At 33.7% G+C, this 24,804-nt stretch overlaps 1 protein-coding gene across 1 annotated transcript in view; it reads right to left on the bottom strand.

Annotated features, from left to right (window-relative positions):
- The window catches only part of NCKAP1 (NCK associated protein 1), a 95,487-nt gene that overhangs the window by 40,623 nt on the left and 30,060 nt on the right, over nucleotides 1-24,804 (bottom strand). The window contains exons 3-16 of the mRNA XM_007455262.1: nucleotides 19,228-19,320; nucleotides 18,971-19,027; nucleotides 18,100-18,242; nucleotides 17,922-18,012; nucleotides 15,220-15,357; nucleotides 14,354-14,402; nucleotides 10,166-10,322; nucleotides 7,452-7,508; nucleotides 6,105-6,134; nucleotides 4,940-5,000; nucleotides 4,452-4,558; nucleotides 3,571-3,703; nucleotides 1,057-1,138; nucleotides 159-217 (exon numbers count right to left, since the gene is read on the bottom strand). Coding sequence (XP_007455324.1) covers nucleotides 159-217; nucleotides 1,057-1,138; nucleotides 3,571-3,703; nucleotides 4,452-4,558; nucleotides 4,940-5,000; nucleotides 6,105-6,134; nucleotides 7,452-7,508; nucleotides 10,166-10,322; nucleotides 14,354-14,402; nucleotides 15,220-15,357; nucleotides 17,922-18,012; nucleotides 18,100-18,242; nucleotides 18,971-19,027; nucleotides 19,228-19,320 — 1,257 coding nt within the window. The remainder of the gene's footprint in view (nucleotides 1-158; nucleotides 218-1,056; nucleotides 1,139-3,570; nucleotides 3,704-4,451; nucleotides 4,559-4,939; nucleotides 5,001-6,104; nucleotides 6,135-7,451; nucleotides 7,509-10,165; nucleotides 10,323-14,353; nucleotides 14,403-15,219; nucleotides 15,358-17,921; nucleotides 18,013-18,099; nucleotides 18,243-18,970; nucleotides 19,028-19,227; nucleotides 19,321-24,804) is intronic.

Genomic DNA, 24,804 nt, shown 5'->3' with positions numbered 1-24,804 from the left:
TCAATAAAAAAGTTTCTTTCATGAAGTAGACTATGTTAGTTATATAAAAGGAGTCTTTTCAATAGGTATACAATAATGAATATTTTTTTCATATTATGTTTTCATGTTAACTAAGGTATTCAATAACAAAACAGAATGACAATGAAAATTATTCTTACCTGTAATCTAAACCAATCTAATCTCATTCCTCTGAAATCAAATACTTCCCCATCTTCAACTACAATAAGAGAAAAAAGATTACAAACCAAATTAATGTAATTAAGTTGTAATTAATATAACTTTATATAAACCAAACACAACCAGGCAAGGTTACAGTAGATTCATTACTTAAGTGTGATAACTATAAAGGTTAATAAAACTAAATAAATTTATTACTCAGAAATTTTCAAGGTTTCTGATACCTTTTACTTAAAGACTATAGAACTAGAACATCATATCAGTCTACTGGAATAGAGTATTCAACTAATGGAGAGGCAGTCTATTATATGACATCAACTTTTGAGATGGACAGACCTGAACTTAAGATCCTACTGTAGTAGTTAACATCTGTTAGAGTGTGGGCAAACCATGGTAAATAACTGGGAGGTTAACCCTCAAACCTTAAGTTTCCAAATCTGTCAAATAAAAGTAATAACAGCTTTTTAACACTGATGAGGATTAAATAGGATAATACATATAAAGTGCCTGCCCAGATTAACCATTTTATTAATGGTATCCATTATTGTCATAGGTAATGCTTGGACCAAATATGCACTTTGTTACGATGTGGAGTGCTCAGTTTTCTTTATTATTTTTTTATATTACAAAATGCTTTCTTCCCCCTACTGAATAATAAGAAATGTTAAGCTATACTTCTTATGATTTTTATAATCATCACACATCCATTTTGGAAACCTTTGCTTCAGAATGAACAAAGTTAAAACAAAAGAGAACAGGTTAAATATGCCCCAAAATAAGATAAGTAATTCTGTAAAAACTAACTGCTAAATCCTCTCCTTAATAATCTAATTTGAAACCTGATTACAAGAAAATGTTTTTATTTAAAAGACTTATTACCTTGTTTTACACTTAGAGAAGTCATAGTATTCACAAAAGAGGACATGATGATTGATTCATCTTCAGGGCAAACAGAAAGATTCTGAAAATCAAAAAATAATGATAAAAACATCTAGCTGGGAAAAAAACTCATAGGTCCATCAACTGGTAGATGGGTAAACAAACTGGCATATGCATAGTATGGAATATTTTTCTGCAATGAACATTCCTTTCTGGAATGAAAGGCTGATACACACAATAACATGGATGAATCTCAGAAACATTATGCTAATTGAAAGAAATGAAAAACAAGAAATTATATCATGACAATTTCATTTATAGGAAAAACTTTTTTAAAAGGCAAAAGGTGACAAAGAGCAGACAAGGGGTTGCTGGGGGTCTAGAAAGGGAATCAACTACAAAGGTGCAGAAGAAAACTTTTAGTGTTGGAAATGCTCTACATCTTGACTGGTGATGTTACATGAATGTATACAGTTGCCCAAATTCAAACAGTACACTAAAAATGGATGGTTTTTATCATATATAAATTTTACCTCAACAAAATTACAGCCAAAAAAAAATCCCTCTTAAACTGGCTAAAAAAAGTGAATATTTGATAACTGCATGTAAAGTAGATGCTAAATGATTAACTTTTTAAAAAGTGGATGCTTAGCTCACAAAAAGCATAAATAATTTTCAAAACATTAAGACTTATACAACAATGTAAATGTACACAATGTCCTATACTATACACTTAAAAATGGTTAAAATGGTAACTTTTATGTTATGTATGTTTTACCACAATTTAAAAAAATTTAATACCTATTACAATGAACTATTTTAACAGGTTAATCTTAGTTCTAAATTTAAATCCTAACAAATGGTTAAAAACAGTATGCACATACTTTACAACAGAAGTGGGTGGTAAAAAGCTCAGACATTTGAGTTAAGACCTGAGTTCAAATAGTGGCTCTATTATTCATGAACTGTGCAATACTGATCAGGTTACATAAGGTCTTTTTTCTTCACTATACCTACCGTCACAAAGTTGTTGTACAGAAGTAATATACTATCAACAAATTTGCCAACTGTTAATATTAGTATTATTATTGCTGCTGCTACTACTATTACTATAATCCCAGAAAAAATAAAAAATTAATTTTCTCAGTATTGTTAAAATCCAATTTATATAAAAGACACCAAAAGACATGGAGTGACTTAAAAATTCTAACACTTTAACATAAATCTGTAAAATGTATTAATAACTATCCAACTAGTCCTAGTAAGTTTCAAAATGCCATGAAACCAAGAGTCTGGTTTACTTTTTTAGATTGTGATAGCACAGTAGACTTTGGTTTATCTGGTAAGTAATAATATTCCAAAAAAACCTGCAGCAAAGCAATAACACTCTAAGCATAAAATCAGCTTTTCTATCCCCCCTTTTAATAGACATTATTAAAGGAAGCATATGAGCCCCATCTAGTGGATAAAAGAAATAAACTAGTTTAGGATAGTAAACTATAAACTGTATATAATCCAGGGTAAACAATTACATGAACAATTTTTTTTTAATTTGCATTTTTAGGTAGGTTTGAAAGAAAATTCGGATTTCAAAGTATGGTTATTTATGTGAAAAACGAGTAGTTTTAGAGTAATCTTAATATAAAGATAATTCATGCTGCTCTTCCTCTGTACCATATGTTAGCTTATAGTAGTTTACAGACATCTGATTTTTTAAAATGAAAACACTGAAATATTATTTTCCTTACAGTCAATTTATTTGGAATAAAAATAAAAAGAAATCTATATTAAGATTAAAAAGATTGAATCAAGAAATTATGGAAAGCAAAAAAATGAAAAAAAAGCTAAGACTAAAAATCAATAGAGGAAAATCCAAACTGAAAATAAAATTAGGACATTTTATTAAACTATGACATCTAGATGAATTTTTTTTTTTACTGGCCATTCTCTAACACACTATGCAAAAAGATTTATCTTCTGTTTTCCTCTAATACTTAATTATCAATTATAATGTCTCCATGAACTCTTCTTGATCTCCATAGCCACTGCCCAAGTTCAGGCTCTCAACAGCTCTCATTTAGCCTACTACAGTAATTTTTCTTCTGATCTCTCTGCATCCTCACTTGGCCCCCAACAATCTATCACCAACACTGAGTCAGGATGATCTTCCTAAGTATTAAATCTGATTTATGACTAACCTCCTCTTTTGCAAGACCCTCTATAATTTGGTTACTATACCTCTCCACCCCCAAGATAAAGAATTATTCCCTGCATGTGTTCACTATGAGCTTTATACAAACGTAAGCATAATGCCCATCACAATAACTACAACAAAATGTTTTTGCCCCTCTAGATGATGATCCCCTTAACAAAATACGACCATGACTTATTTACATTTGTATCTTCACCACGTGGCAAAAGATTACTTTCGTAAATGTTTACTGAGCAAATAAATCAGTTATTAGAGAGGAGGGAAATAAGGAACAAAAGGGAAAATATGACATAATTTCTTACCTGCACAAGTTCATTGAGGACAACAGCATCAAAGCCAGAAAGGTACTGCACGTAATACCTCTGCATTACAGGTCCGTATTTCCTTACATGTGCTCTAAGCTCTTCCATGTAAAATATTAATTCAGCAATGTGCCTTTTTAAAAAAATTCAAGAAAAATATTTCAAAAATTAAATTCACTGTTATCAAGGAAAATATGAAATGCCTTTGATATTGCTACATTAAGTTTTTTCCTTAGAAAAAGCATTGTTAAATATTTAATGTCAACTAATTTCTTTTTATATTATTTCATATAAAGAAAGGAATCATGGAAAGCAAAAAAAAAGCTAAGAATAAAAGACTGATAAAGGAAAATACAAAATAAAAATAAAATGAGGACATCTCATAAACACATCATTAAAAAATCATAAATGAAAGAAGATTACAGTATTAGGGAGAAGTAAGATTTTTCTGTATGCTCTTATTTCTCTGATTCATTTACCTAACTTGTATTGAGGGACAGTGGACTAAAATGAGAGAAAGATATTACAAATGACACATTTGCAACTCCATTAGGATTCTTATTCAAATTTTTGTGTAGTACATACTTTTGAAACATGAATTCCATAAGAAATACTATACTATAGCAAGAAAACAAACAAGACTTCTATGACCACCTAGAGTACTAAAGAGAAAACATTTAAAGCCCTAATTCTAAGCTAAAGTTGACTTTGCATTGTAATTCATATCACCTAACGATATATTATAAATATTCCCTCCATTACGACAAATATGAAAAGCCTTAAAAAAAGTTTTTAAAAATAATGTTACTTTAGTCCCCAAATTCCAGAGCCCATAAATCAAAATATACAAAAAATATATTTTTTAAATGTTGTTAACTTACTTATCTATAAAGTCATCTGCACTCTTCTTTGGCATGTTATCTGCATGACGAAGTAGCCAGATAATTTCATCACGGGCAAAGGATAATGCCATAAAAACAAAAAGTGCCTGATAGATATTAAAAAAATAATAATAACATTATTTACTCTCATGCAAAGATTAAAAACAAAACGTATTCATAATCTTTCTCCAAGTGAAAAGTCATTAGCAAAACTGATAATACCAACTTTAAAAGACAGAAATGAGAAAACAGAGGAAAACTTCAAAGTATGTATCAGGGAAAGCATGCACATAAGCAAGATGTGAGGAAAATGCAGGAAGGTCTGATTTACGAGTGCCAAGTCAGCAAACCCACTCTCAGCTAAATATAAAATCCTCTTATATAGTCCCTGACTCAAAGTTTAGTAAAATTTCACAGAGAAGAAAAAATTTTTTTAAATTTTAATATGACACACTGATTGTAGTTGAAATAAGAATTAAATCAATTACCTTGGGACCTAGCAAGCCAGGTTGATCAGAAAGGACAGTAGCCAATTCTTTCAGTGCAGACCTATAGGGAAAGACACCCACCATTACAGTTTATCTTTTCTAGTAAACTTATTATTGGCAATTAAATAACATCATTTCAGGGTCAACTTCCAAATTTTTCTTAGGAAACAGAAGCCCTTACAAATATCTCTTATGTGTTTGTCATTAAGTGACTTTCCAATCTCACCTTTATCCCTGCCTTTCTTGTGCTGCTTTTTAAACTATGCTTATTTTCTTCTCTCTAGCTATCAAAATCCTACCCAAACTTCAAGACCAATTCTTCAAGAAGTATTTCCCAATATAAAGATGTCTATTTCTGAATAATTTCTGCCAGTTTAGTACCATACAGACTAACACTCTATAAACTAGACTGTGAAATCCTCAAAAGTAAGCACTGTTCTATTGTATACGCTTGTCACCCCCACATAGAATCAATAAATATAACTTAATAAATATCTGATAATCTATATCCTCCTTTATTAAGTGTATTCCTATTAAATACATAAAAGTGACTAAAAAGGGGCTTCCCTGGTGGTGCAGTGGTTGAGAGTCCGCCTGCCGATGCAGGGGACACGGGTTCGTGCCCCGGTCCGGGAAGATCCCACATGCCACAGAGCGGCTGGGCCCGTGAGCCATGGCCGCTGAGCCTGCGCGTCCTGAGCCTGTGCTCCGCAACGGGAGAGGCCACAACAGTGAGAGGCCCGCGTACCGCAAAAAAAAACAAACAAAACAACAAAAAAAGAAACTGACTAAATAAAAGCTATATTCAATTAAGGTATTGGGATGAAATCTATTTGGTGCTACTGTTCAAAAACAGAAAGATGAGGAAAGGACAATCATAAATATTCATGTACTAGGTATCTTAAAAATAAAATACAAATTAGAAAAATTTATTCTCATACATTAACAAGGAAAAAGAAATCACAGAATATTCTATAAATTCCAACTCCTCATACTATTCAAAACATACACCATTCCAAAAAAGTTTTAAAATTTAGATAATCGCAAAAACTAAACGGCCACACACACACCACACACACCATATGCCAAAAAACTAAAGTATTGATAGAAGAAATATGCAACACCAGAAATTAAGCTGTGACACAACAGATCAATTTTAGAAGACACATTAAAACCCAATCTTTGCCTATGTGACCTTAGTTCCATCTCTCTAAGCTTCAGCCTCTCATTTATAAAGTAGGGATGATGACACCTGACTCAAAAAAATACATCTTTCATGATGCCTAATATATAGTACCTTTGCAATGTCAGTATAATTCTAATGACAAGCTCTCTTTTAACTTACAATAATAAACTCATCTGGTGTAATATCTAAGAACAAAGTGGGCAAATGTTTTGATTATTTTACTACACAGGGTCGCTGCAAGGAATATTAACATCGAGAGAAAATATGGAGTACTATGGCACGTGTTAATGAAGGATAAGAATTACTACTCCTTACTATTTATACCTGTTTTATATAATAAATAAAGGGAATAAAAATGCCTTCTTTTAAAAGATCTTTATAAAAGATAGCTGAGACACCATATATCTGCCTAGGGTCTAACACATGAATAAATCATAATCATATGTATTTCTGTAGGTCAGGAAAGAAATTCTAACACATTCCAAAGTATGTTATTTGTACTAGAGAATGATTTTATAATAATATAAGCACTTTATTCAAGTGAAAAAATGCACGGGAAATAATATACTACAGTTAGCAATGAATAAAGATGATTTAAATCCCCAATATCCATTTTACAGCCTAAACCTAAATTCTAAAAGTTCTTGTGGTTTTATATTTTTACCTGTGACAATGGTGCTTATCTTTTCTCTGCCTTATAGAAATACTGATGGATCAGATAATGTTATCTCTACATTACCTAGACTTACTGGAGAAACTATTCTATACAAGTATATCATATATAACAATTAAATGAAATATCAAATTATTCATGAGAAAATTGAAAAGTTGCTCAAACATCTTAAATACACTAATTTATATATTTACTAATAAAATATATTTACTAAAATTTGGGAAAGGTATGGGATTAACATATTTTGAAAAGTAAATATCATTTGGGAGAGTGTAAAGATATGTCAATTTTCATGAAGTATCATAAAAATCATCATAACTTGCAAAGTATTGGCACCAAAGCATAGTGGCAATAAGAGAACTGAATGATACCAAAATAAAGTCCTCTGTATAGCATTCCTTAGAGCATTTTTGAAAACAATTCAAAAATACTTAAAATCTGTCTGCATTAGCACCAATACAGAGATGTTGGTGTTAATACACTGTACTCTGGTACAGATACAGAGGTTATAAACTTATTCCTCATTGGTTGAAAGTCCTTCACTTCTACGACCATATCTTACACACCATTAATCTGCACTCACTTCAACAAAATAATGCTTTAAGAAAGAAATTCTTGATTAAAAGTTCCACAGGTAAGTTAGAACTACTTACGCATGTGACACAGCTGCCTCTTTGCATTCTCTTATGTCATTAATACGCTTATTATAGCTATGAGCAAAAAAAAAAAAAAAGGAAATATGTTAATCTTAATTTGGTCAATAACAGTAAAAATAAGTTAGTCAAATACTAGTCAATTAAAAATGTCTTATTATCAACAAGAAAAACTGGCCTTCAAACTGGAAATACATGGAAGAAGTCTATCCACATCCTTTTCTAGCACCTTAAGTATCCAATCAACTATTCTTAGAAAAATAAATCTCGTATTATATTAAAATCCAGTAATAAAATTAAAATTTACCACGCAGATTTTTATTAAATACACTTCCTTAAACCCCCAATAGAGACATTAAAATTATACTTCTAATATAATTAGCAGTGATTTCCAAAAATTGGAAGTGCTGAAAAAGTTATTACTTCTGGCTTTTTATCACTTTTGACTTTTTATGCTATCTCGTAAGCATAAAAAAATTTCTCAAAGGACACATACTAGTGATCAATACTAGTGACTGTTTGGGAATATGGCTTTTGTGGTGGAGAAAACTGGGGCAGGAAAGCATTTGACTACTTTAAATCATTTTAAGGAACAGAATTATGGGTGATTTTTACTCACCATTTTTAAAAAAACACTTTTTTTTTTAAATTAAAAACATTTAAATAAAAGAAACTGAACACCAACATCAAACAGTTTAAAGGTGCCATCTGAAAAATAAACGCTAATAAATATGTTAATTTCCTTACTACTAAATGCAAAAACTCAAAATTCCTAAAATGTTAAAGAAAAATTATCTTCCTGACAACCTGGGTAAAACCACTTAGACAAAGAACTTCAACTTCTAAATTAAGTACGCTAAGATTTTTGTGTTCTTTAGGGAAATATCCAAAATACACTAATTCTGTAATCACTGACTTGTATAAATAATGAGCTTTTATACTTGTGGTCTGACTTGTAATTACTATAATAATTCACATTTTAAGTTGGATTAATCACTCACGATTTAATAAATACAGAAATTCTTAAATACAGAAATTCTTTAAATACAGAAATTCTTAAATGGTAAATTTAACAAAAATTTGCGTAACAAGGGAATTCCCAGGCAGTCCAGTGGTTAGGATGCAGGGCTTTCACTGCTGTGGGCCCAGGTTCAATCCCTGGTCAGGGAACTAAGATCTTGCAAGCCGTGTGGCATGGACAAAAAAAAAGGCGTAACAAAAAGACAATCGGTTTCATGATGCCATTAAACTTATCTGTACCATATGTACCATATGCTCACTCGATATATGGAGACTGTCTGGTTCTAAATGTTTACATATATTTAAATATAATTCCACAGAGAGGATGTCAGTATGCTAAGACATCACATAAGTTTCAGGATTTTTGAACTGAATCAATCAGAAAATGACAAAGCCCACAACGACACAGGATATTTCCAGGTACTCCACCCTATATAATAAAAGGTGAACTAAGAGTTGAAAAATACAGAGGGTACTGTTTCTCGTACTATGACTGTATGACTGAGAGACTACCTGCATGAGAATGTCAGAATCACTTATGGTGACAAAATCAAAACAGTGATCACTTGAGAAGGCTAGAGGGAGAAGGATCAGGGGTGGCAGTACTGATCAGAAAGAGGCACAAGAGAATTTTCTGGGGATAACGGAAATATTCTGTATCTTCATCTAAGTGGTCACCAAGAGTATTCATATGCAAACTTGTTGAGCTGTACACCTAAAATTTATGCATTCTTCTGTTTGTAAATTTACCTCAATAAACTACTGGGGGGTGGGGGGAGGGCAGATTTCTTTAATCTCTCTAAGATACAGATAAAGGAGATACAGAAGGTTAGAGGTGATGCCCAGGAACCTTGATTTTAATTTGCATCCCAGGGTACTTCACATGCACACTAAAATTTGAGATAGTATAGTGGCTTAAACTGTCAGTACTAGACATAGCTTTACGTTTCAATAACTAATATATTTTTTAAAATCTCAATTTCTTTAGGACATTACTGAATTGGATATGAAATAAATGTAGGTAAATTTCACTTCTATGAAGCTGACAAACCCAACACAATTATTCAATATTTTCAGGTTCGGGGGACCCCCAGGATATTTTAGATGCTCCTAATTTCAAAACATTTTAATACCAAGTCTGAATTCAACAAATGCAGGCATTAAAAATTCCAAGAAAACAAATTTGAGGATCATTTGTGTTACAGAGAATGAATCACTTAGAATACTTCCTTATTATAAGGAAACATGATTTCCTTTTTGCAGTGTCTGACTTCTGTACTTGTTATAATTAATTTAATAAAGTGTTTTTGATTGATTCATATACTTTTCTAAATGCAAGATATTCTAAAATACACTTGTAAAATAGCACTTCTAAAAATTTCAACTCTTAAAATGTACATTGTGCTTTTAGTAATATTTATGTCTAAAACCACATTACAATATGCAAAACAGTACATATCTTCTTTCTCCTAGAATGTACATTTTGAAAGGGCAGGAACACTAGCTTTTTTAACCTGTGAAATTACCTGTAAAAAATATCAAGATCATTGCTAAAAACAACTTGGTGTGACTGGTAAGTTGGTATAGGCTATATCTTCTTGTGTAATATGATCCTTCTCTATCCCCAAAACTTTAATAGATATTCCACTCACTACGCTTTCCCAAAAAAGACAAAAAAACTGAAAATGCCATACCCTCGTATGTTTACGAATAAGTCTTCCGCAGCTTTGTGAATGTGGAAAACTTCATCCCGAAAGAGAGAGAGGCAAGAGCTACTTTGAAGAGCTAGCTTCCAAAGGTTCAGTGCTGTTGCATCAGTATTTAGGATCCCATGGCACAAAATAAATCCAACTTTAAACAAATGAAAAAGAAGTGCAAATATAAAAGTATTCCAAAGTTAGATTATTTCAGTTACAGGGTAGCTTTTTAAAAGTAAAGAAACATTAACAAATCACTAAACTGAGGCTTTTAAGTGACAGTTAATAATACATATACATACAAGATGCCAGCAATATTTCTCTTTTTCAATTATAATTTTCTGTACTCTACAAAACCAGTGCTTTGAACCTACACTGATGAAATGGGAAAAAATGTCACTTCTGGGTTGAGAAGGAAGTGGTTTTAAAAAATGAGTAAAAGATACTTTAAGCCAGAGATCAGAAGCTACCAATTTACACATAATACAGTAATCATTACAGTTTTTACAAAAACTGAAAAAGCTAATCTACTCTTCTAAATCTCTAGAAGAAATTAAATAACATCTCACATTTTCATAGCAAATTATAGTGACTAAATAAGTCCTCTGACATGATTATCCTATAGTGTAGAAAGAACCAATGGTATCCTTTTCTTATAATTGAAGAAATGATGGTCAATGACTTGACTAAAGTTATACTAATAAAGTATTAGAGCTAGACTTTGCCTCAAGCAGTTACCATTAAAGTCCAATATTCTTTCAATATATTACGCTGCTCTCTATCATATGAATTTGAGTATCTTTTACCTTCTGTCATCTAATTTAGAAATCCTACACAAATGTGTAATGCTATATGTTTGTTGATGTCCTCCCTAGTGCTCTATTCTAGGCCATAAAACCTTATCTTTCATTCCTTCAACATTACTGAGTGCGTATTATAAACTAGGTACTGTACTGGCCAGTTACAAATTCAATCCTATTTTCTGTGAGATTTCCCTCTGATTCTCAATAGTCACTCCCATCTTTAAACTCCTGAATCGTTAACATTTAACTTGCCATTTGTCGTTTATCCTTAGCTCAACCTTCCTTTTAAAGGGTCACTATACAAGCAAGCTAACTCTTAAGCATATATTGAGGAGTCATACATACAGAAGTACATTGGGGTTTCCCTGGTGGTGCAGTGGTTGAGAGTCCACCTGCCGATGCAGCGGACACGGGTTCGTGCCCTAGTCTGGGAAAATCCCACATGCTGCGGAGCGGCTGGCCCCGTGAGCCATGGCCGCTGAGCCTGTGCGTCCGGAGCCTGTGCTCCGCAATGGAAGAGGCCACAACAGTGAGAGGCCCACGTACCGCAAAAAAAAAAAACAAAAACAGAAGTACATTGAACTTCCTTAAATTTCCTGAAATATATTAAGATGTTTTTCATACAACAGGGCCCCTAAATGCAAGCCTAATTATTTGATCTAGTACGTAACCAAAGAAATAGAACATACTGTATGAAAATTTTAAAAATCCTTAAGAATAGTTTTGTAAAAATTTTTGCCTCGTGTACTGACTTTTTTTTTTTAAATAAATTTATTTATTTATTTTTGGCTGCATTGGGTCTTCATTCCTGTGCACGGCCATTCTCTAGTTGCAGTGAGTGGGGGGGGGGCTACTCTTCATTGCGGTATGTGGGCTTCTCACTGCAGTGGCTACTCTTATTGTGGAGCATGGACTCTAGGCACACAGGCTTCAGTAGTTGCGGCACGCGGGCTCTAGAGAGCAGGCTCAGTAGTGGTGCCGCACGGGTTTAGTTGCTCCGTGGCATGTGGGAGCTTTCTGGACCAGGGCTCGAAACCACGTCCCCTGCATTAGCAGGCAGATTCTTTTTTTTTTTTTAGCAGGCGGATTCTTAACCACTGTGCCACCAGGGAAGTCCCATGTACTGACTTTTTATACTCTAAGCCCCTTAGTACAATGAAATTTCACTTAGTGCCTTGTACCTCAATGTATACTTAGATTCACAAGATTGCTGTTGATAATAAAATTTCTCTGAGAATATTATCAGTTTCATTATGGGTTACTGTATATTTTACTTTTTTAAGATATGAGTCACATTATACATTAAGATATATTCATTTGTTTATGATAAGATCAATAAAAGGTAAATTAATTTAAAATAGCCCAAGATTAGGAAGACAATTTATTAATTGAAGCACACATTAACCTCCTTTCCCCACTAAGGTCCCAATAAAAGGACAGGAAAAAAAAATTTTTAAGCCATAAAAATATTAGAAAACAAGATAGAAGACCAATACTAGACAAGAAAGTTGGAGAAAATCTTTGAAGAAAGACTGTACTATCAATTTAAAAAGAGGTCTTTCCCAAGGAGTCCTCTTAGTGTAATTAATAGAGTAAGAACGGACCCTGAAAAGAATATCAGGATAAGTTATGGTGTAACTGCATTCAAAAGAGCAGGGTCCTCAACATTCCAGACCCTCAACAATGCTTGGTCTTAGGCTATAATCTAGACTAGTGACTCTGAAACTTTAGCTTTCTAGCAGGATCACTGGGAAGGCATATTAAATCACAGGTTGCTGGGATCCATTCAGAGTTTCTCATTCAGTAGGTCTAGGGTAGAGATCAGTATTCTGCATATCTAACAAGTTCCTAGGTGATACTGCTAGCCTTTGAACTCATCTAGAGCAAAGCTCTAAAGAAAGTAGACCATCTTCTATATAAGGTCCTAGAGTGGGAATTGATGTCAAAAAGAGAAGTGCACAGTTTGACCTAATTCTATTAATTCTACTCAAGGCTCAAATAAATGAAAGCAGCAAAACTGAGTAAACATTCCTTACTTTGGGCAATTGCGGTTATCCCAAATCTGTTTGCCTTTTCCATGCCCAGGTATCCTCCCCTTAGGGTAGTCTGCCTTCTGACCCACATCCCTGCTCATTACACAAAGCCTGCATTCAGCATTCCCTTTTAAGGTAAAGACTGCGGGGAAACAGTCCTATTTAATACTAGAGGTCACTCATGCCACCTAACTCTACTAATCACACTAGTTCTTTATCCACACATCCATAAACATAAAACAGTCAAGGATCACCATACTTTTGAGCAAAATCAATACTCTGAAAGTTGTGTTTTTAAATCAACAAAGCACGAAAACCTTAACTACCATTATAAAAGAAAATATAAACATCCAAACCTGATCAACATAAAAATTATAATTAATAAAAATGGCCAAGGGCAGGGAGTGTGTGCTAAATTCTTCCTCTTTCATACTAATAACAGTGCTACTCAAACTGCCAGTGCATACTGAGATTAAGTAGAGAACTGAGAGTATTTAGAAACTTTCATTTAGAAAACTTTTCATTGACAGCAATTTATAAGTAGAAACCTAATAACAATCAAACTGTTAGATTAAATTGAACCTAATAATTAAAATGTTGGCTTTTATTTTCTTTGCTTATTACTTTATTTCTGATAATTCCAGTAATTCAGTTCCACTGTATTTTATAAAAGTATCAATCTAAAAATCACTAAAAAAGAAAAATTGGTCCTTCACCAGTTTTAGAAACAGTATAATAAAAAGTCATCAAATAGTACCTAAATGTTAATAAATTAAGAAACAAGAACTATAAGAACTAACAAGCACAAACTGCTCAAAATTATTCCCCTCTGCCAGTGGACCTGGGGTGGTAGAAAAAATATTATAGCAATTCTCATTTATATTATATCTCTGTGTCTATTTCTCCCATAGTTTGTGAACTTCCTAGGAGTGCAAACAAGTAATTTTATCTCCCATGCAAACATATGAGTCATCTATTACATATACTAAAGTAAATTAAGACCAAAAACTTTAACTGAATAAATGCAATATGAAGAAAATCATTAAAAATAAAATAAAAATTTAGTTTGGATGGCCGTGTTGAGTGGAAATATAACGTAGACCATCAGCCTTGGATTTAGTGTGGGTTCTCTGTCTTTGTCATTTACTAGCTGTGTGGACTAAACTTTAGATTCCTCATCTATAAAACAGACCATCTACCCTAACAGGGTGAGTATAAGGATTGAATGAGGTAATGTACATAGAAGTCTTAGTACAGTGCTTGGCACAAAAGTTAATACATGTTACCTGTTATTTTTCTCTAAAACTTAAACCTGAGGGGAATATCAAAAACTAACCAGTTTTACTTACAGATAATCCATTTTTCCATGGCATCCAAAGAGAGATATTCGCAAGGCATCTTAAAAAGAGAAAATATAAATTTGTGGCTTAAAGAAATTCTTAATATTCTGTACTGAGTCACTCCTCCTCCTGTTCCTCCTGAGAAGTCTGACTACTCAACTCTTGGTTCAAATACCACCACAACATATTTGAAAAGTTGGATGAAAGTTTTATAACCTATATTTATACTTGCAGCCCATAAAGGACAGTGAAAGCTGTGCCTCTTTCACATTTACACACCCTGAAACTTCCCTTTAAAAAATACTGTTGCTAAATTGTTTTCAATCTGGTAAATGACTACTTCCAAATTTCCCAAGTCTACTGCAGAGTTTGCAGTATTCCAAAGGATAAAATTTTAGTCAAGTTAAAGAAAAGATTTATGTACCTCAATGTTCACTGTCTCACCCAAATCAGTAATTACGTGTGTGTATTCTCCATATGTGTAACATCTATGTTCATATACACAGAAAAAAGCTTGAAAAGAAATGTAACAGAATACAACAGCGATTTTCTCTAGTTGGTGAGATTTGGGATGATTTTTGTTTTCTTCTTTCTAATTTTCTGAATCTTCCAAATGTTCTACCATAATAAGGCTAAGCAAATTTTTAAACCTTAAAAGAAAATACTCGTACTACTAATTTTACTAACAGCATCAGAATCTAGAAATACAAAAACTAAATGGTATGATTTAAATACTGAGCATTTTACAATAAATAAACTTCACTGACAGGCTAATACTAATTAGAAGAAAAACTGCAACAGCACTGCTTAACTGGTATTTTTTAAAAAAATCAACTTTACTATTTTCATTCAAAAAAGAAAATACAGAACCATACAGTGTCAGACTGTGCAGGGTTAAGCATTGTACTGGGTGCACTGATGAGACTCAATAATTGAGCATTTCTCCACTGGTCAGCTGAAAGATTCCTTCGTGGATACACCATCTGAAGAGAAATCAGTGCATCTGAAAGAGACTAATTAAATAGAAAAAAAGAAAGTTGAGGAATAAAATGGTTTTTTTTCAATTTCCACTTAAATTCCAGCTACAACTGCTGTGTGTTTCTAACTGTATCATCGTAAAACAACAAGAGCGTAATTACAACTACGCTCCATATAATATTTGAGGTGGGTTCCAGTTATCCTCCTCTAGATTTTTTTTTTTTTTTTAACTTCATGAAGCTACATAGATTCTGCATTCCTCAGCAAAAGCTTAGCTCAAGAAATCATGTTACTTTCTTCAGGTAAAAATGTTTGGCAATCTTGAGATCTTTATTTCAAAAAGGGTAGAGAGTCTAGGGTAATCATTTTGTTCATCACTTTCTACTCAATAGCTCTCACTGAAAGAAAAAGACATTAAGGTTACATGACTAAGTGTTAATAGAGCTCAACATGTTTCATATTTCTTCAAAGAATGCCTTCTAAAAATAACCCACTGTACTTTATCTTAATAAATTACTTAACTTCTATTTGGTCTATTAATTACAGCTTTATTATCTAGGTATTTAATTTTTCATCTCATCTGATTCTTGCTTGCTTTTAACTATTCTTTGCTATTCACTCCTCCTTCCTAAAAATTCTGTACGAGTGGTTCTTTAATCTGGCTGCACATGAATTGCCAGGGAAGTCTGTTCAGAAAAAGAGAATCCAGGGCTCTGCCTGAATCAGAACCTCTGGGAGTAAAGCCCAGGAATCTGTTCTTATCACACTCCACCAAGTGATTCAGAATAGCTTTTTAAATTAAATTAACTGAATTTTAACAAATCCTAGCAAATACATGATGGTCTTTCTATCAAAACCCTGAGATATCACAGAACATCGGAAAAATCAAGATTAGGAAAAAACTGGTCTAATCCAAATGGACAATTCTTCTCAAGTAATTATTAATTGTCTAATATAGGCTAATGGCTACGGAGAACTTAGAGATCCAACAGCCTTTAAAAGAAATTTTCATCAACTAACTGGGAAAAGAACCAAATTTGAAGTGGCTAACTAAAAACAAGGCCATTACATGATTGGCAAGAAGTTAGAAACAGATCCAGAGAAAAAATAGGAAAGGAGTAGGGAAGACATTTCTAGGTGAGGAAAAAGGACTATCAAAATCAGAGACAGACAACAATGATCTGCTCAGCACTCTGAGGAATCCTGACACTTTCATCTACAATGCTGATTTTTACTTCAAAACTAATGTCATCTACTAGCCTCTTTAAAACTAATGATTCAACTAACTCCAAGACATTAAACCTACATAAATTTGTAGGTATAATACAGCTATGCAAAGAAATTAAACTGGAAATGCATCTTCAGAATTTTCATGGGAGTAAGAAAACTGAAGGAAAATTCTTGCTGTCAACTGTATGTCAAAAAAAAAGCACAGATTCATACAAAATACTGTATTACTAAGAAGTCTAACTCCGGGCTTCCCTGGTGGCACCATGGTTAAGAATCCTACTGCCAAGTCAGGGGACATGGATTTGAGCCCTGGTCCGGGAAGATCCCACATGCCGTGGAACAACTAAGCCCGTGCGCCACAACTACTGAGCCTGCGCTCTAGAGCCCGCGAGCCACAACTACTGAGCCCACGTGTCACAACTACTGAAGCCTGCATGCCTGGAGCTCGTGCTCCGCAACGAGAAGCCACTGCAATGAGAAGCCCACATACCGCAACGAAGAGTAGCCCCCACTCGCCGCAACTAGAGAAAGCCTGCGCACAGCAACAAACCCAACGCAGCCAAAAATAAAATAAATAAATAAATTTTAAAAAAATTCTAACTCTCATCATTCAAAGAGAACAATGGGCCAAGATTCTAATATCCTGGGTTTTAGCTCTGGTTTTGCCACTATTGCTACCAAATGGCTTACTTCATCATATCACTTCTCCAGCCTCAATTTCCTTATCTATAAATAATGAGGATACCTGTACATTTCCTTGATGTGCTTAGGAACTAGCCCTCCCTCAGAGAAGCCATAAAGGCAAGACTCTAAACCAAAACTATTTCATTAAGAACTATTTTTTTAATATACCATAAAAGACAGATATGCCAAATTATCACAAAACTCCTATTGTATTTCTCTCATTAAGAGACTATATTATAATATAGCTAAAATTTATTAAATACTGTGTATCTAAATACTCTTTACAAAGTAACTCATTTAATACTGCACTTTTACAGGTAAGAAAACTGAGGTACACTGAAGTTGGTTAAGTAACTTGCCCAATATTACACTGTAATTGGCAGAGTTGGGATTAGAACCCAAGCAATCTGATACAAGTATAGACATTCTCAAATACTAAACTTCACTAACTCTATACACTATACTGAACCTAAAAACTACAATGGATCAATATATTCCTGAGTCTCTATTCACTATTCTGAATCTAATTAATGAGTTCTCTGGTTCACAATTAGATAAAACCATGCATAACTATTATTCATATCTCATTATAATTTTCTTTCTTAAAAGTAGTTTATCACTCTAATTATCCATCCTTAAGCTATCTCATATGCCTACTGAAGCACCCCTAAAACCCAGCTCTTACCTTGCTATGGGGTACAAATTCTTCCATCATCTTCTTTAAAGGGTTTTCATAATCCACAATCATCTGACCAAGACGTGGGTATTCTCGGTCACTTAAAACAGACATATCAAATATCACTGAGTTGTAAGCCATAAAATTAATTGGGAATTTCACACAGATTTTTATAATGCAGGTTTACCTTGCTCCATGGGTCATTTCATGTGCATAGTTGTATAATCCAATGATTGCCTTCCTTTCTTCAATTCGAGACAGCAGTATCATTAGTGTTGTATACGTTATGATCAAATCTAAGTAGTTCTTCGTTAAATCAAAGTTTACAGTCTAGGGGAAAAAAACCATTAAGTTCAACTCCTTCCTATTTCACAAACTTTTAAGCACACACACAAAAATCTTCATGGCAGCTACTGAAAGCTAATAATTTTCTATAGTTATTTGTTTTATCCCCATTTCTGAAATTCTATCTAATTCCTTTCACCAAAAACATGCCCATAATTTTGGAGTTATAGATAATAGTTTTGTGCTTGTGACACAATTTTATGGATAAAACAGAGTCTGTGATCACCCTATTCAAACTGCTAACAGTTTAAAAGAATAACCAAAACCAGAAAAATAATAAACATGAAAGTAAATCTCACTAAGCAAGAAAAAAGGAGTATTAAATAAATAAATAGGTTCACCATTAAGTCAGTGGAGACGTTTTTCACTTTGACTTCCTATATCTAGAAATTGACTTATTAATAAAGATTTTTATCAAGTATGTTTTTTATAGAGAAAAGGATTACTTGTGTAACCTTTTAAAATTGGGCCTATTAAAGTACTAAAATTAACAACTATTTCCGAATATGTACAAGATTTATATTCAATGACAATCAAATAAACAAGTGAAAATACAGTATAACTCCTTACCTTAAAAAATACAAGCCAAATTAACAATGCTGAAACTTTATATACTAATCATTTACATTTTCTCTAAAGAAAAGCATTTGATCCTCTTAGTTCTACTAGAAACAGACAGAAGAATTGGAAATTTTTCTGAAAATAATACTTACAATATCAAAGAAGACTTGGCAAACATCAATAGTATTCAGCAATTCACAAACATGGTCCTGAAAATAAAAGTTTATTTAAACCTTTTACCTATATGAATACTACTAAATTCAGAAAACACACACAAATAAAATGTATTTTGAATTTTTGTTCTAGAAGAATTCTAATTTTATTATCTACAAGTGACAGAACAATTTATATTATTAACAAATATCAATCTATCTCTGAAATGTTAAATTCTATACATTAAAATACATACCTTAAATTCCATAACATCTACAAATGTGAAGTAATATAATGCCAGATTTTTCAGAATCTCTGATTTTTCTTTCTGTAGTTGTGCAAGCTGTTGCTGTGAAAACAAAATTAGACTGCATTGTTTACTGAGAACAAAATTATTTAGTTTTACTACAAACTATCTTTTATGATTGCTAAATGGAAGCACAAGCTTTTAGGACAATATTTCTAGATGATTAAGGCTCTTTTAAAAAACCAAAATACTTGAGACAGCAACTGCTAACAGTGACCAGCAACTGACATTGTGAGGCTATAAAACGAATCAAAGCAGATTAGTACCAAACTGCACTACTATTAAGGAAAATTGGAAAGTGTTAGGAAAAAATAATTATCAAATGAACTCTTAAAAAAAACTAAAAACAACTCATGAGCATGACCACATTACTAGAAGTGGGAGAAAAGAAGGTGAAAAACATTATAACTTACACTACAAAAAACAATATGCTTTATAAATTTGGAACTTACCAAAAAGAACATCCAGGCAAAGCCACGTTACGCATGCAAAATAAAATGTAGATACAAACATAAAATACAGTAACGGTTCCCTGACCAGATCCACAAAACACAATAATACATTAAAGAAAAGCAAAAACCAAAACAACAAAAAAGATATGAGAAAGAAGCAAAACTAGAGTTAAGACACTGGTAAACATATGAAGAAGGAAATGTGAATACAAAAGACAAATATTATTTCAATCAACTGTATTATTAAATTTACAAAAGTCCTAAGTTTTCTCTTTAAAACAACTATTAATATAATTTCTGAAAGAATCCAGCCATATTTAACATCATATATCATATCTGCCAGAATTCCAGAAAAACATCTAGAACCTATCTGATACTCTGAATGTAGTCTACAGAATAGAAACTTCCACATCTTCCACTTCCTCTGTTAGAAGAGCAGAATCTCAGGCCCACCTCAAACCTACCAAATCAGAATCTGCCGTTTAACAAGATACCCAGGTGATCTGAATGCACATTAAATATAAAATAATTCACCTAGAACATGAGAAAACCAGAAAATATGAGAAAGTGCTTCAAAATATCAAACTTGCTATCAAAGCCCATACAGTTTTGAGGCCCTCAATCAGTTCTTAAACTTACACCTACACAGGAGTGTTGGGGGAGAGGTGCCTCTACACATAATTGTATTGAACCATTATGATAAGTCAGAAAATTTACAATAGTAAGCATAACATCAGGAGATTAAAAAAACTATTAAAAGACTATTTAAAAAACAGCAAGCACAGGGGCTTCCCTGGTGGTGCAGTGGTTGAGAGTCCACCTGCCAATGCAGGGGATGCGGGTTCGTGCCCCAGTCTGGGAAGATCCCACATGCCGCGGAGCGGCTGGGCCCGTGAGCCATGGCCACTAAGCCTGCGCGTCCGGAGCCTGTGCTCCGCAACGGGAGAGGACACAACAGTGAGAGGCCCGCGTACAGCAAAAAACAAAACAAAACAAAACAAAAAAACCCCAGCAAGCACAGCATTCTGGTAGACCCAACTATTATAAAGTGCCCTAGACACGGCAGTCCCTGAGGACACGTAAAAAAGTGTAAACGAAGTATCTCTACCCCTATATGCCAGGCAAACTGAGATATATACTTATAGTGATGTATGTAACTGTTCTAGCTTTACCTGTAGGAGTAGTTGACTTTATTTTGAACAATATGTTTCAAAACAATTCTATGTTTATAAGCACACTTTTAATCATTATCACTCACAACATCAAGCAGACACCTTTTTAAATGATTCTGTTTCCTCAGATTATACTATCTTTACATTGCGCAATAACATTAAACATTTACAATTGATGTCTTAATCCTTTCCCCTACTTTTCAGTACTTTAAATTTGAACTTTGCAAGGTAACAGGTGAAAGTAAACTCATAATATAATAGGATAAAAAGCAAAAGTATAATTTGGTTGCTACTGGGTTAATTATTAATAGTGCCTCCTTTCAATTTCAGTGTCCTAGTTTGGACAAAAAATGACACAGTCACCATCTTATTATGGGCCTTAAGGATCTTTTATACAAATTCTCATTTTGCATATTAAGAAGCTAATGCTCACAGAACTTAAAAGAATCTTCCCAAGGTTATATAACTACTTAATATGACAAGGCCAGGATTAAAAATTTCATATCCATGCTCCTAATAAAGTGTTCTTTCTACCATTCCACATGCCCCCCATCTTCCTTTTTAATAGTAAAATCTCATTATGGTCTCAATTTCTCATTCAATTTTATTTCCCCCAAAATTGTATGTAACTAGCCTCTACACTGGCTAAAACAAATTTACTGAACTAAAAGGATATCTAAATTCAAAATAACTACTCAAGTTTTTAAGACCCTACATAATTTGGTCCTAATTTACCTTTCCAATCTAAATTTCCCCTACATCCATTCACACACTATACAAAGTAGCCAAAACAAACTATTCACTATTTTCTATACACATCTCATGTTTTCTTTACTGTTTCCTCTCTTGAAATGTCCAAATTCCACCACTCACATATGTCCAAGTCCTACTACTCCTAAACTGCTCAATTTAAATGTTGACTTTCAAGAAAACATCCCTGATTGAACTTTTTCCCTCAGTGCAAATAACATCTCCCTACTCTAAATGTGTATAATTTCTAATAATATCACTTTCTACCTTATATCAGTTACCTGCAACACTATGAGACAGTGTATCAAACTCCACAGCCCATATCAAACAGCTCTGCACATAAAGAAGTACACAATATAAACATCTATTAGATGAGTGATTAGGACAATTTTAAAAGACCTTTATATGTCAGTGTCAGATGACATGTTTTAGCAAGTGACACCCACCTCTTACTGTGAAATCACGGCTAAATGACTTAACCTCTCAGACTCTAATACCCCCATTATCAAAATGGAAGCTGATGTGGGCAGTTTAGCCAAGATAATATACATGAGAACACTTTACAGTGCCTGGCACCCAGAAGCTGCTCATTAAATATTAAGTGAATAACAGAAGGTGCTCACAGACCACTTCTCCAAAATAAGCAATAATAAAGCTGTTTTAAATAATCCCAATACTACTCATAGTACTTCTAATAAGACCTGATATTAACTGAGCATGCTCTCTTTGCCAGGCAGTGTTCCAAATAACATACAAGTATTTCACAAAATCCCCTCAATGTCTCTACATATAGTTACAATTATGTTCCCTATTTAATGAAAATAAATTCCATAAAGCTCTGCATGAAAGTTCAACTATAACAACAAAGAATAAAAGTGTCTAGAACTCCTGGGCTTCAACTGAAAAAAAATGCTCCATTTTAGTTTTTAAAGTGAAGTAGAGCAGACACTACCAAAAAGTATTTAACTTATAGGTTCAACATCCAGAACAAGTTTTTTTCCCATTATCTCTTTGTTTTATAGTAAATAAAAAGTAGGAAATGGTTTAAGAATATAGATCAGTAATAGACTGTTTGATGCTACAGAACATTAGAAAAGTACAATTTTGAGAAATGATTCTATCAATATTCGCTAACACTTTAAAAGCATACAATGGATACATGGGTTAACTATATGAGCAAAATATCTGTACAATGCTTTCATTAAAGCTTCTAACTGTGGATCATTATTCTTAAAATTTAAGTAAAATGTGTAGAAACAAAATAAACAGGATAAATAGCCATGCAGATCACAAAATAAGATCACATCTTTGCAATGAAAAATCTTGGTAATTAATCTTGGTACAATTAAGAAGCATTTTCTACACAAAATATAAGTATCTAAAAAACTGATTGAAATTTAGTATTTACTAGCTTTCATTCTTTCAAAGAAAAGATACTAGCAAATTACAATAAGGAACCAATGACTAAGAAAGCTAACTCACAGATTTTCAACATAAAGGAAAGTGACTGAAGTCCTTTATTCACCCATTTCAAATATTCTTTCATCATCGAAACTGCTTATGCATAATAAATTATTTTTCTTGCCTAAACTATGCTAGTATTTTGTTGCTCTTAAAAAACAACCAAGTACAGAAGTTTGGTTCAGGGAAGGCTTTGTTCAATTTCTTAGTATGATATTCTAAATCAGGCTTTTCTTTCTTTTTTATTTAATTTTATTACTATTTATTTATTTTGGGGGGGCTAAGTTGGGTCTTCATTGCTGCATGCAGGCTCTCCCTAGTTGCAGTGAGCAGGGGCTACTCTTTGTTGCGGTGCACGGGCTTCTCATTGCGGTGGCTTCTCTTGTTGTGGAGCACAGGCTCTAGGCCTGGGGGCTTCAGTAGTTGCCGTGCAAGGGCTCAGTAGTTCTGGCTTACATGCTCTAGAGCACAGGCTCAGTAGTTGTGGCACATGGGCTTAGTTGCTCCGTGGCATGTGGGATCCTCCTGGACCAGGGCTTGAACCCGTGTCACCTGCATTGGCAGGCGGATTCCCAACCACTGTGCCACCAGGGAAGTCCCTAAACCAGGCTTTTTAAAATAAGAGTGCTGAGAGGCTCTTTTTTTTTTTTTTTGTGGTACGCGGGCCTCTCACTGTTGTGGCCTCTCCTGTTGCGGAGCACAGGCTCTGGATGCGCAGGCTCAGCGGCCATGGCTCACCGGCCTAGCCGCTCCGCGGCATGTGGGATCTTCCCGGACCGGGGCATGAACCCGTGTCCCCTGCATCGACAGGCGGACTCTCAACCACTGAGCCACCAGGGAAGCCCATAAACCTCTTTTAAGGAACTGTCCAGCCACCACTCTACTCATCAACACTCATGTGGACTACTAATTATAGTATAGAAGCCTCCTAACTGATCTCTGTACTTCTGCTCTTGCCTCTTCAGTCTTCTCCATATAGTGGCAGGAGAGTGGACATTATAAGGTAACACACTACCCTGAAGAGATGATTCCAATGAAGGTTATACAAGATATTAACACTGGATGAAGAGTATACGTGAACTCACTGTATTATTTTTGTTTTAGTCTAATATTATTTCAAAATAAACGGTTTTAAAAAAAATTTTTAATAGTTTCCCATCACACTTAAAATACAAAATCTCTTACCAATGTCTCAGAATAAAATCTGAATAGGACCCCTGCCTGTCTCTACAACTTCATCTCCCCTCATGCTCCTCCAGCCTCTCTCAGTAGTTGTCATACTGGTCTGCGTGCTATGTTCATCAAATAAATTCACCAAGGTTGGTCCCACCTCTGAGCCTTTGCACTTGCTCTTTATCATGTCTGGAATGCTCTTCTCTACTTCTTCACATAGCTCAATCCTTCACTTCACTTCTCTTCAGAGAAGCCATTTTTGTGCACTTACCTAAAATAGTCTTCTCACCCACGTTACTCTCCTACTCCTCATCCTGCTTTCTATTTCTTCCTACCACTTATCTCCAAATAAAAGGACGTATTTATTCACTTTAGTTGTTTGTTGTCTAACATCCTAACTTGAATTGAAATTCCACAGAGGCAAGGAGGTTTGTATTATTTCATGCTATTGTATCCAAGGTCTAGAATACTAGCACACAGTAGATGCGCTTTATTCTTTTTTTTTTTTTTTTTTTTTT

This window comes from Lipotes vexillifer, unplaced genomic scaffold (assembly GCF_000442215.2).
Source record: "Lipotes vexillifer unplaced genomic scaffold, Lipotes_vexillifer_v1.1 scaffold1584, whole genome shotgun sequence".
In the NCBI taxonomy this organism is placed as follows: Eukaryota; Metazoa; Chordata; class Mammalia; order Artiodactyla; family Lipotidae; genus Lipotes; species Lipotes vexillifer.
This window is presented reverse-complemented; position numbering and strand designations above follow the sequence as displayed.